The sequence below is a fragment of the Anas acuta genome, chromosome 11, assembly GCF_963932015.1.
Source record: "Anas acuta chromosome 11, bAnaAcu1.1, whole genome shotgun sequence".
Lineage (NCBI taxonomy): Eukaryota > Metazoa > Chordata > Aves > Anseriformes > Anatidae > Anas > Anas acuta.
The window spans coordinates 14,742,645-14,756,182 of NC_088989.1; the positions used below are offsets into that span (position 1 = coordinate 14,742,645).

At 45.3% G+C, this 13,538-nt stretch overlaps 1 protein-coding gene across 1 annotated transcript in view; it reads right to left on the minus strand.

The window, feature by feature from the left end:
* The window catches only part of STAB1 (stabilin 1), a 56,672-nt gene that overhangs the window by 13,783 nt on the left and 29,351 nt on the right, over window positions 1-13,538 (minus strand). Inside the window, exons 25-42 of the mRNA XM_068694867.1 lie at window positions 12,716-12,874; window positions 11,731-11,826; window positions 11,245-11,340; window positions 10,574-10,621; window positions 9,552-9,682; window positions 9,109-9,220; window positions 8,804-8,881; window positions 8,344-8,445; window positions 7,736-7,843; window positions 7,089-7,220; window positions 6,808-6,936; window positions 5,950-6,006; window positions 5,086-5,172; window positions 3,791-3,986; window positions 3,309-3,404; window positions 2,207-2,252; window positions 870-949; window positions 405-530 (exon numbers count right to left, since the gene is read on the minus strand). Of these exons, the coding sequence (XP_068550968.1) occupies window positions 405-530; window positions 870-949; window positions 2,207-2,252; window positions 3,309-3,404; window positions 3,791-3,986; window positions 5,086-5,172; window positions 5,950-6,006; window positions 6,808-6,936; window positions 7,089-7,220; window positions 7,736-7,843; window positions 8,344-8,445; window positions 8,804-8,881; window positions 9,109-9,220; window positions 9,552-9,682; window positions 10,574-10,621; window positions 11,245-11,340; window positions 11,731-11,826; window positions 12,716-12,874 (1,879 nt within the window). The remainder of the gene's footprint in view (window positions 1-404; window positions 531-869; window positions 950-2,206; window positions 2,253-3,308; window positions 3,405-3,790; window positions 3,987-5,085; window positions 5,173-5,949; window positions 6,007-6,807; window positions 6,937-7,088; window positions 7,221-7,735; window positions 7,844-8,343; window positions 8,446-8,803; window positions 8,882-9,108; window positions 9,221-9,551; window positions 9,683-10,573; window positions 10,622-11,244; window positions 11,341-11,730; window positions 11,827-12,715; window positions 12,875-13,538) is intronic.

Consider the following 13,538-nt stretch of genomic DNA (forward strand, 5'->3'; position numbering starts at 1 on the left):
CTCCCCCACAGCTCCAGTCCCATTTCAGAACACCACAAAATGCTGGTCTGAGGCCATCCAGAGAGCCAGGTGCCAAGGGCAGCGTGAGCTCCCTGCCCAGTTTCAGGTGGCAGTGTGCTGGGACAGCAGTGACCTCGTGGCTGGTCAGAATCTGGGAGTACACTGAGCACCTACAGGCACGTAGGTACATGAATGTGTGTACACCTCAACAAAAAGCAGAAACACTGCTGAATCAAGGTAAGCCAGCAATTACTGACTCTGAAACAATGACTGCATAAACAGACTGAAAGAAGAATCAACTTATTCAGTGCTTTAACCTGAAATTGTAATGCTTTTAGCCTGAAACGCCCTTTTGCGTGGATGGTGTCTTGCCACCATCATCAAAACATGCACTGAGCACTCACCCAGGCACAACGTCCCATCTCCAGCATAGCCTTCCTTGCAAACACAGGTTCTCTCTCCTGGGGACACTTTAGTACACACGGCATTTATGGAGCAGCCACCGTGATCAATAATGCATGGATCTATTTCTGTGATCACAAACAAGAGAAGTAGAATCAGCTCAGAGCATCTAGGGAAGATGAACAGTGTCCGAATGATCATGCATCTTAACAAAAATCACATTATTTTATTAATCCCCCCCCCCCCTTTTTTTTTTTCTCTCAATGAAACTGTAGGTCCTTTAAAGGCAGGGGCCTCATCCAGATCTGTGAGAGGCCAGTCCAAAAGTCATGCTCAGCTTAAACAATCCCCAAATTGGACTAACAAGTCCTTCCATCACAGCATTTGCTAACTGATGACCAATGGTTAGATCAGAAAAACAATTTTCCTGCACAGTCTTGAACCTTGGCCACAGTTGCCAAACATACCTGTGCAATGGGTTCCATTCCCTGTATATCCAGCAGAGCAGGAGCACATGGGTGGGGAATCTGCGGAGCCATTCAGGCAGCTGAAACAAAACAGAAAAACAATCATTGAGAACATCTCCAGATTTGCTTGGCCAGTGGGAAACACACGCTACACAAGCCTAGCATGTGCAAATTAGCATCCACTAGCATCCATAATGACCAAAGGAAGAACATGCCCAAAGTTACTATTTCTTTACGGCACCAAGGAATCAACCCAAAAATATCACAGGTAAGCAGCAAAACCCACCTAGAAAAGGGGTGTGGTGCTCAGCAGAAGAAGAGCCTTGCCACATCAAAAGGCTCTAGAGATTCTGGAAAGATCATCTGAGGAGGATGCCCATCATCATGGCAGTACGCCAGAGGCTTACTGCCAAAAACAAGGAGACTGAGTAGCTGCTGTACTACTCATAGAACATAGAGCCCATTGTCTGTAGCTTGGCACTTTCCTCCTCTCTGCTACCCAGTGCTCCTCATGGTCATGAAGGAGCAGAGAAGGGCTCTGGCAGGTGGTGGCTGATAGCATTTGGTGCCTAGTGACCATCTGGCAGCAGCCCAGCAATGAGCCTGTGACTTTGGACAGCCACACGCAGCTGGAACACACCTGGACAGCATCACTTGGTTCCACTCACACTAACTCCAAACGATGCTTTGCTCCTTTGTGGGCTCCAGGCCTGAATGCCAACCACCTGTTGTCATGCAGACATGCGTGGCCTAAATTGTGGGCCAGGTGGGTTTGACAAAGGCTGCCATAAGTCACCTGAAACCACTACAGAAGCTGGTCATGGAGCTGGCACCCAGGCACAGGCGTCACACCCTGCACCACACTCCTTGGCTGTGCCCCCACACTTCTGCACGGCACAATACAGGGGACTGTGCCAGTACCACAAAATGGGAGAGTAGATAACGGGTAGAAAGGGCAGCAAAAGGGAGTCCTTACAGTACATCAGCCCACATAATTCCTTGGTGGGAGGAAGCAAGGCAGAGAGGGCTTGTCGATGTCTGTTTTCTTTGCTCCATGACTAATGCCAGACTTGGAGCAGCTTGGAGTCTCTACTTTATTCCATCCACATGTACAGAAGTTGTTTGGAAACATTTTATGTTTGAACAAACAAAATCTTAAGGGAAAGTAGATGGGGTTTATGACTAAAAATACTTCCAAGATGAAAGTGATTTTTATGCACCATTAATGAGCAGGTACAGCCAACAGCCCTCTGTGAAGCCCTAAACACAGAATCACTCTATGTAAAGCATAAACAAGTGGCTTTCTAAGAATGATCCAGCTCCTCAGCTGTACTTACTTGGCCATTTGATGGCAAGTGTTATTGCATAAGTCAGTCTTGATTCCTGCAACAGAAAACACAAAAATGACCTGGCATTTTCAGTACAGTGCTTACTGTGGACACTTTTACCATCTAGAGTAAAGGTCCCTCCAAACAGCCCCACTGCCATGCTGTTGCCCAGACTGATGACAGCACACCAGCACTTATGATGACCCTCGTGTCCTTCATGGCAGCAGGAAAACCCTCATGGCATTATGTTCTGGTGTTGTACAAAGGAGTGAATTTGATTTTCTGATGTTCTCTTTCTGAGCTAATGGTTCAATTTGAACCTATCCATGTGGCCTCCACACTGCTAGGAATGAAGCAGGGACTGAAACCTTCTTATTTCAGATATTCAGGGCCCCATTCAACTTGTATTATATTTTACATTTAGACCAATAGGACAGCTCCATTCAATTTCCATTTCTAAATGCCCCTAAAACATCTAATGTCGCTACAAACTCAGTTTTTGGATGCAAACTTTTACAATCTCAAAGGATTTAGAACTCATGTTCCCTCCCACCCCAATGGTAATCATGATCCCAAATCCCAGAAACAAATATTTTTGACATACTACTACAGATTCATTGAGAAGTGCAGGCTGTAGCCTGAGTTCACCTAAATCAATGTATCTGGGAGCAGAAAAAGCAATCCAGCAGACACACTGGAGCACTTTGGAGGCTTCAAATCAAGTCCTGCCACCTTCTTAGGCAAGTAATAGGAGTTGTGGTCAACCCAGTCTGGCTGGGAGCTTCCATTTCTCTCCCAAGGTTAAGGGCTGTTCTTGAAGTGCCTCAAATCTCAGTGGAGATGGAACAAGATGATGTGATTTTTCCTAGGTTAGTTTCACTCAAATAACTCCATGGCTCATGTGCTGTTGGGGAAGTCACATCAGAAATGTGGCTCACGTGCAAGAATGAGTCAGGACAGTCTGATAAGCTTTCTGAGGGACGCAAGTACATGCAACTGTGGCCACCTTGCTCAGCTAATGCAGATTTGCTCCAGCAGCTAAAGAGAATGACTCAGATTCCTCCACCAAAACCACTACTATTATACCACAAGCCCCTTCACATTTGCGTACTTTCCTGGCAGGTCGGGCCTTTCCACCCAGGGAAACAGTCGCAGCTCCCGTCGCCTTGCAGTCCATCATTACATATGCCGTTGTCACAGGCACATTCTGCAGGGGAAGAATAAATGCTCATCACTGGCAAACCAAACAGGCCTCACAAGCAGAGTCTCACTTCCACTTCACTGTGTCCTATTCCTAATCCTAGCTGCCATAAAGAAAATGTTACGGGAGTATCAGCTCTTGTTACCTCACCATCAGGCCCAAAAGCCCATGAACAGACCACCCCAACTTTCTATGGTTTGGGTGACATCAGGATGAGCAGCACAGCAGTCAGTCATGCTGAGGATGAAAATGGGGCTGACCAGCAGCACTCCCTCCCACCACCCTTCCCTTGGTGGCCCACCAGCTGTTAGCCTGTCTCAGAGGTCCTGGGGCTGCTTTTCTCCCTCGTGAGCAGCACGCTGGGCCCAAGCTGCAATAGCCATCGCTGTCACCTGATTTGCAGTCGGCTCCGTATCGGCCCACTTCACACATTTCACAGGCAGTTCCATGGAAACCTTCCAGGCATCGGCACTCTCCACTGCCCTCGATGCCATCCTGGCACTCCCCATTCCCGGAGCACCACTGGCCTGGCTTCCCTGGGCACATCTCACACATGTGTCCGTAGTAGCCAGGGCAGCAGACAGACCTCTGTGGAACCAAGAACAGGCCGGGGTGAGCCATCTTGTGCAGCACCGAGGAGATAGCAAAAGCAACTCTACTCCTGGAAGCTACTCTACTCCTTTAACTATGCGACAGACTTCATTTTTGGCAACTCATGAAGGGACTAGATGTCTGCAGGTGGGATGGAGCGAGAAAGAGCCTTGCATAAAGGTCTGTGTAGCCACTTGAGCTCTTCATTTAGTAACAAATGTTCAGTCCTGTGCCCATCCAGCTTATCTCCTAGTGTGTCCCACCAGTGAGATCCTCTGTTGGGCAGAAAGAGCTTCCGCCAGAAAGCAGGTCAGTTCAGAAGCCTGATTTCATTGCTCTCCTTTCTCTCTGCATTCACCCACAGAGGGAGGCAACCATGATGGGACCAAGTGGACAATACGGATGAAGAGGAACATCATCCAGTGGAGACGCAGGAGTGCCCAGGGAGGGCTGGGCTGACTGAAGCTCTGCCTGTGGGTACAGTTTGTCCAGCTGCCTCTCTCCCTTCTCAATCTTCCATTCCCACCAAACTTTCCAGGGAGATGATTCTATATGTAGAAGGGGTCAGATTCACACAAGCCTTTCTTTTACCATTTCCTCTTTGTTTGACATGTTTTTACATGTTTTACACGTTTACATGGGAAGAGTTTTCTCCCAGCCACATGCTTTCAGAGAACTGGTGGGGGCACAGTGACTGTGAGACCTGTTCCTCCTTTTGGTTTGGCTCCCAGTTATTCATCAGTTACTCAGAAAGGCACATGCACAAGCAAAATACCATCATTCATGCCTCATTTCCTTAGGAAACCTGACCACAAACATTCAGCTCCTTCTCTTCCTCTGTACAACAAAGCCCAAAGCAACAATCCCAGTGCTGCAGACCACAATCCATCACCGTGCAGACATTTCCGCAGGTTTGATTTTTCTCCAGTGCCCTCTATCTACAGGATGGAGAGCAACTCCCAGACAAGCCCATTCTCAGCTATGCAATGGCACAAATTCAGCCAGGATGTCAGCACAGGCTGTATTTCCATGGCTGTATTTCTAACACCCATCTTGCTTTTGTCAAAATGAATCCGAGACAAATGTTTTTTCTTACCAGAGAAACTTTTGCACAGGTGAAATGGCAGCCTGTATCCCCAGAGCGCAATTTACAGTGAGCGAGGTTCTTGCTTCCTGGAAATTCCTGCAAATATAATTAACACAGATACAGATAGAAGATACTACAATATGGCAGTGTTCTTGCCTAACAGAGGAGTAATTCTTTTTGTCCTACAGGAACTGTCCTAAATATCCAGATGTCCCAGAGCTGAAAGCAATGAGGCATCACTAGGCCTGGTGTGAGGTGACCCCACACAGCTGATATGGTTACCTGTCAAATCTGTGGTATACATCAGCTAAGAAAAAGCAATTGGCATTTTTTGGACATAGAGTAAAGTAATGAAGCCTACAAAACCAGATGTGGCTGCTAGGCAATTCATATCCAGCACAAAGATGAAGAGTTTCATTGTTTTCCTCTCTGGAAACATTTGTCACTCACTCACAAACAAGCTGCAGGCTTTGCCAGCCCACCTTTGTGAGCATACCCATGGTCTGGGCTAGAAAACTGCTATTGGCACCCCTATTCTTGATGATAATGTCTAAGGAGTGAGAGATCAAAAAAGAAATCTAGTTTCCTCCCCTAATGGGGGAAAGTCCTCACATTAGATGCTCTAAAGGGCTCCTGAAATGCAGGCAAAGGCCTCACGCCAACTCTGTTAAGATCTTCACGGTTCACATTTGTCTTTTGCCTGCATAAACCTCCCTTGGTTTCTGCTTTCTCTTACAAACCTTGTTAGTGAACGAGTCACAGAGGACTCAACAGCATATTTTTTCAGGTAACGAGATGACATCTCTAGAGCTGTGATGGGGCATCAAAGCAAAGTCTGTGAAGTCTGAGATGCCACATGAATCAAAGACTCACCACAAGAACTGATCCAGGAGGACACTTGATCCCCTTCTCACACTTGCCGCATCTTGACTAGGGCACAGAGAACAGGACAAGTCACATGTGTGCCCTCTACCCACGTCACACCAAGACACTAGTCTTGAATTACAAATGGTGCTGTACAGGGTGCTGGCTGGGACAAAGACAAAGATGCATTTATCTCCATGGCTCAAAAGACCAAAGAATAAAAATCACAGTGCATGTCCCTCAGCTCCTGGGTGCTACCAGAAGCTCCATACAAGGTCTTATTTCTCCATGCTGGTGATGAGACTGTACCACAAAACCAACCAGAGGAGATCATTATACCTCTCCGGAGCTGGGGAAGGGCTTTCTGCAGGCCTGGAGTTCCTCCATGCAAGGCACAAACATTTTTTCTGATCTGTAATGGGGCAGGCCTGCCTTAGTCTGACCCTACAATCTTCAGATAGCCAAGAGCCACAAAATGCGTGGGGGCTGGACTTTGGCCATGACTCCCACACAGTTTGTAGGGGAGCTTGTGGTCATGTTATGCAAGGTTTGGGTTGGATTCTCCTTCCACAGCTTGGCAGTCCCTGCACCAGCCTGCCCTGTGACTGGCGCTGTGGCAGAGAGCCAGCAAGCAAACTGAACGTGATCTGCACAGGAGCTGCAGATCTCCTGAATTCACAAGTAAAGAGTCTGAGGACACGAGGTGCCAGATTCCATTTCATATGAGGATTAGCTGGAGTCAGACCCCAGGACACGGTCTCATCCGTGTGGAAGAGACGATGTAGGTCTTCTGCTATTCATTGGTTTGGTTCAGGAGGCAGAGAAACCCTGTGGAATGGTGTTCAGCAAACTGGTAATCATCAATACCTTTTGTATGGTCGTGGTATTGGCTGTGCAACGATTCTTCCGTATCTGGAGGACCTGTGAAACCCCAATCAACATGCCATTCTTCGTCTCGAAGAATTTTCCATCCAAAGGAATATCATTGACAAACTTCTGCAAAGGAGAAGGAAAGGGCTGAGATGATGACCTTCAACTCCTTTTGCATGGATTGCTTGATGGCTGTTAGATAGCCACAGTCAGTAAACTGAAAAGGTGTACAAAACGGATAATGGTTTATCAATGGAAGAACAATCTACCATTCTTACCTGGGTGCTGTTTTGATAAAACATTAACCAGTAGGAGAGCCCTAGCATGCTATTTTTATGGATTCCACTTCTCAAATCTGTAGGCAAGAGCTTCTCTCCCAATATGACATGGTACTGCACTGTCTCGTTGTCCTAAATCCACAATAAAAAAACAAACAAATAAATAAAATGTTAGGACTCGTCTGACTTCCTAGACTACAATTCAGTCTGGAATTGTATGTCACAAGAATAGTTACCAGGCAATCTCTACTAGCTAATTTAGCCCACAGAGACTAGTGACTCCCTATCACAATAGCACTGATCACACCTAGTTACCATTACTGGATGAAGCCATAAAGGTTTTTGGAGCTTTTCAAAAGGTTCAAAAATACCACATATATGCCATGGCTAGACAGGGAGAAGATCTTGTGCTATCCAACAAACACAAATCTACTCAGAAATTTGCATTTGGTGTCCAAATAGACTTTTCAGTTCCCATTGCAGCATCCCAGGAAACCCTCTCATTTCTCTCTGCCACTTCTCCTAGCTTTCAGCATCACATATGCTCCTCCTCAGATCTTCTCAGCTCAAGTTTCTGATCTGACAGTATACGTGTCCCTGCAATTACTGCAATACGTATTCAGACTGTAAGCAAACAGTGAGCTTACCAATTGTGTCACATTGTGAGCCTGGCAGTACTCCTCAATGGAATTATTTCCAGGAACAAAAACTGTATATTTTTCACTGGATTCAATTTTTCCAATGAGCTGGTATTGCTAAAAAAAAAAAATAAATAAAAATGTCCAAACATTAACATTAGCAATTACACTTGTACTCACTAAAACTAAACTGCATATGAAATCAATTAAAATAGCAATAGCACTAGGGGAAATGCTTGAAAACTGAATATACAATTTCCACTCAGTCACACGTGTCTAATGTCTTGCTCCCTGGGTTGACCTAAGTGCAGTTCCTTGATTACGAACAAGCCTTCCTTTTCCTCTAGGTTTCTCTGCCTGTACAAGCATGTGAGTGCCTGCAACAAACAGGACATCTTCCATTGTAATAACATGATATAGGGATCTAACTGCAAGTATGTGATCCTTTGGCTGTTCAAAGGACCTTTCTTAGAAGATCACACTGGAATGGTAGGAAATAGATGGTTTCTCTTTTCTCAGCAGGTGGTCCAGGTTTAGTCCCACCTACAACAGGTAAACTGGGCATTTGCACAAAGAAAGTTCTGACAGCCACAACAGAACCCACATCAGATGCTTACGTGTAACAAATCCTTGAATGTGCTGAACGAGGAAACTGTATCGAGCTGTTTCTGCAGACCTGGAGGACTCGGTGGGATATCTCCTAAAGGTGGCAACAAAACCTGCAGATAAAGCAAGCTCATCAGCAAGCTCAGGCAAGAGACAGTGGGGGAAATTACTCCTGCCCTGCTTGCAAGAAAAGCAAGTAGAAATGGTACCGTTTAGCACAATTCTGCAATAGTCTTAACTCATCTATCAGCCAAGAGAAGAGGAACTTCCCTCTTACTTGTCCCAGAGACTAATACTTTAAACATAAAACACTAGTGCACAGGAACATCTGTCGGGACTTTGTGATAATCAAGCGTATTTTTGTCATTATAGCTCTTTCTAACTGCCCAGGTATACATTACTTGTTGTCTCCATCACGGATGCTGCAACACAACCTCGTTGCTATGACTGTATTTCCCAGTATTGACATACCTTACTGAGGACATGAATAATGCCATTGCTGGCAGGGATGTCACTGACGACAATACTTGCATTTTGAATGGTTAATACCTGCAAAAGCATACGAGGGAGAAGCAGAAACATCAGAAATCACCAGGCATATGCAAACCAGACATATGATTTGTTCAAGGCTGCACATGATTAATCTGGGTACAATTCTTAAAAGATTCCTGAGCTTGAAGGCACCAGCATCACATCCAGATTCCCCACTAGATATAGCAGCTCTTGAGCAGTTTAATTTGACACTGACACATGTGCATTATATAAAAAATTCTTACACCACTCTTGGTGTTTATCTGCCATCTGGTCTGTGGGTTGAGGGTGGGTAATTCTGGCTTGTCGTACTTTTTGAGCTTTTCACCAGTGAAGATACCTTCAAGAAAGTGGGCCCTGAAGAGAAAAAAGGCAGGTAAAGAAAAGGTTCTGGTACTAATTGTAATAACAGGGAGATAAGATCACATCACCTAACATTCACACATTCGCTAAAGTCATTAAGCGTGTGGAGAGAATGCACGTATATGAAAAATAAATACACTTCCAATTGCCTGAGCTCTGTTATGTTTCAAATGCATACTATATTCTTTGCCTGCTACATATTTAACCTTGCTTCTATATTTATTTCAAGATATCTCTTTATTGGGCATGTACGACCAGAAATCCAACTCATAGCCTTGTTACTGTTGTCTGGCATACTAAAGCAAAGAGAGGAATCTCCTCATACCTGACTAAAACCGGCAGCGTGCTGGGGGTCAGCCAGAAATCTTTCTCACTCTTGTTCAAGCTGTTGATAGCTTCCTCTGATGGCACCAGGACAGTGACATTGGTTCCTGCTGGGATGCTGAAGAGAGATTTCTGTTGTCCAAAGCACAAAGATGAACAAATAAGACATGCCAGTGCCATATCTACTCCGTAAAATATAACCAAGAGTCATCCTGCTTTTGCAGTCCCATGTCAGGGACGTGCAGAATGGCAGTGTGCACACAGCAGGCTTTCCTGCACGTGTGAAATAAGTAAGTGCTGTTGGCAATCAAAAAATGCCACAAGTGGTTTGGCCAAAACAGCTGACATCTGCTTGCCAATGAAAAATCTGCTGCTTTAAGCTGTGCTTAAATTAAATTAATCTTCAAATCCATTCAGTCAAATCCATAAACAAACAACACACAACATCAGTTTTGGGGAAGGGACCAAAATTACTCCTAGCAAAAGCAATATACACAGCAGGACAGGTAAACTAAAGCTCAGTGAGATGGCATGCTTCATTGTGTGTTTCCACAGACTTGCTGCAGCCTGCAGTGTCTCTTGCAGCCAAGCTAGGAACAGGGAGCCCGTAAGAAGGAAAGGAACAAACTTATAGTCTAATTTTTCAAAGATTGCTATTTTTGAAATAGCAATCATTTTTCAAAAATAGCTATTATTATGTTACCCCTTTTTCTTTTCCTTCTGTATTACTTTCCTACAGCCAGGAATTACAGAAGATACAACTATGAAAATCATGTGTATTACAGTCACAGCTTCCTCTTGTGCTATAACCTAGTCCGTCAAACACACTGATGACCCTTACTCCATCACAAACTCCAGAGCTTTTCTACATGCTACTACTCTTTCTGATTTCACCTTAGCTGTTGCTTTGTTTTTTCTCTAATGAAAAAGATAAATGCTGTTGCTCTTCCTTTAACAGCAGTGTTCACAGTGACTTCACTTCTACAGTACTTACTCATGTGGACATCCCACGGCCATTCTTACCTTAACCCAGTCATAGAAGCCTGCAAAGTGGGAACTCCCAGCCAGCTCCTTCAAAATAGAAACAACAGAAGGGTAACCTCCAATGAGCACTGGAGCTGTGGGACTGGGAGACCTGGGGTGGGGGACAGGAGCCCGTTGCAATATTAGATCCAGCAATAATGACTTAGGAATTCCTTTCTCCCTTCACAAACTTCAAAGGCACCTTGTGTCATGTGGAGGGATGGCCACTCCCAAAACCAAACTCTAGCCATTAAAGAATATATATTCCAGACATTAAATATATATACCTAATATATACCTAAATAAATAAATTCTTTTCAATTCATCTGAAATTGCTTGTGTTTACCAGAGACAGTGATTGAATCCACAATGGTCTATAATAATTCTAATGTCAGAAAATGGGCCAACCTAGCTCTGACCTGAAAAACTTTCCAAATACCAAATAAAAGATGTCTTATTGCACAGGGCAGACAGGGGTGGAGCAGCTTAGAAATGACTGTCAATGACTTATTGAAGACACTGGTTCTTGGCACTGGTGCTGTCTCTGTGGTCTTGGGCAAACACGTGCTGTGCTGAGAGGAGTCAGCTCGAGTAACAGAGAAATGGGAAGTGAGAACAGAGACATTTCTCCCTGATCTCCAAAAGACCTCAGACATTTGCTTTTCACTCACTTTTAGAACATCTCCATAGCATGTCATGCCATCCCCCACATAGCCTTGAGGGCAGGTGCAGGACCTCTCCCCTCCTCCAAGAGGTACACACGTAGCCTGCAAGTACAAGGAAAGGAGAAATTAGAGAGTGAACACAGGTAATGCAGTGTTACACCTACCTAAGAATCAAATTCTGACCTCTTATGGCCCAGGCTACAGAGGCGCACACAAACCCCTTCTTCCTGTTGTGTTTATGGTGCCATTGAATTTATACCTTGTGCAGCAAGGCCTAGATGATGGCTTTGGGTTGTGTGCATTCATGAAAAATCAGAGGATCTGCCTCCGTAGATCAGAGACTAAACCTTTACAACACCTCAGTGGTGTGCCAGTAGGCCAATGCAAACCAAATCCTTGTGATTCTCTTGATGCCATGGCTGAAAAACTTGTGACAGGGAGCAGAGGAACCGTCACGGCCACAGTGCCTTGGACAGCTCTTTAGCTACTCACCATGTCGTGGCAGCCGCCGTTGTCCATGAGGCATGGGTTGATTGCATCGCAATTGTGGCCATCGCCAGCATAACCCCTCTTGCAGACACATTTGCTCTGCAGGAAAGAGGCATTTCAGTTTTAAAGAGCTATCAGAGCATCCTCATTTACTATCCAAAAAAGTCATAAAAATCTAAAATCTATTCTTAATTGACTTTCCTAAGTTTTCTCCTGGTTCCTCAAGACATGAAAATGCAGAGGTACTTCCTTAGCAGGGCATCATTCTCTATCACAACACACATGCTGCTGGGTTACTCAAGAGCACTGATCCCTTGCTCTGCTTGCCTATGTGAGGGTAACTTGAGAATAATAGTTTCCATCTCTATTTCCAGCTTTTCCGAGAATGACACAGACTTTGTGAACAACAGAAAGAGAAGAGGGGGTGATTTCAAAACTTCCTGCTTATATGATAGCTAAAAGAGCACTTGCACATGCCACCTACCTCACTAAATTCTGCTGAAGATCTGGCACCTTTCCCCAGCCCATTGCCCAGAGCTCCCTTTGCTCAGTGGGGAGAAGAAGCACCTTGAGGACCACCCCTCCCGCATGCCTTCCTCCAGTCTCAGGATGTCCCAGTCTTGGCCTGTCTTCCCCCATCAACTATCTGAATAGCTGCATGTGATTTTCTGTACATTTTAGCACTGCCCAGAGACAATGCTGTGATCTGAGAACAAGGTGGGCACAGCAACCAGTGCCTTGTTATGGAGCAGGGCTCTTCCCTTTGCTACACAAAGGTTTCCGAGTAGTGTAGCAGCCTCAAACATACCCATACCTCTCACCACACATGAGTACCCTGTGTGGCTATAGCATGAGCCAGTGTATTTGGCAGCCAACAATCAGGTTTTGCTGCTGACCAGCCCAGGTTCTACCTCCAGCAATCCCAGACCATTTCAGAGCAGCTTGGGAAATGTAAGTCTACCACCAGACTACTTGGTATAGCCCATACCTGACCGGGGCCGATATAAATGCAGTCAGCATTGATGTGACAGTTCCCTCTGCTCTCCAGCATGCAGTTGTCTATAGACACACAGGCCTTCCCATCCCCAGTCCAGCCCACGTTACACTGGCAGGTGGCATTGCCAGGGCCTGTACTGATGCACAGGGCCTGCAGAAGGGAGACAAAAGCATTACACTCGGCAGAGAGCAGGTAGTGCAATACAAATACAGACACAAGTCTCTTTCATCAGTCAGAGAAGAGTTTCTGAATGACCATTTTTGATCCCAGCACTGGGTGCAGGGACTGGAAGCATCTTCTTCAGAAAGATTCTAGATAATATCATGGTAAAGTGATTCTGGAAACATTCATTGTTTTCAGAGAGGTGGATACTTGTGTCTAAGGTGGCTCAGAACTCACAGGGCATTCCCTGCCATTCAGTAAAGCTCTTCCATTACAGAAGTAGTATTCCCTAGGCAGGATAAGAACAATCTTCTTCTGCCTGGGCACGTAGGCTGGGAATCAGTCACGGAGGTAGATCTCTTTCAGCAAAGACCTTTGTACTTAGTGCCATCCTATTCCCTTCTACATAGCCCAGTGCATTCCTCTCACTGGGGGATCTAAATCATGATGAGGTCTGACCATTTGTTGTTGGCTACTAGAAATATGAGTTGGAGCTCACAGACAAGCTACAACACGTAAGAAGATCTTGAGGGGAAAATGAATACAAAACAAAAGTCTGTGCAGCTAATCTCTGTGGCTGCTAAAATATCTGGGCAAACCAGCCAAACCTTCCGCAGGGTGTCACATTTTGGTACCAAGCAAATGACTGACC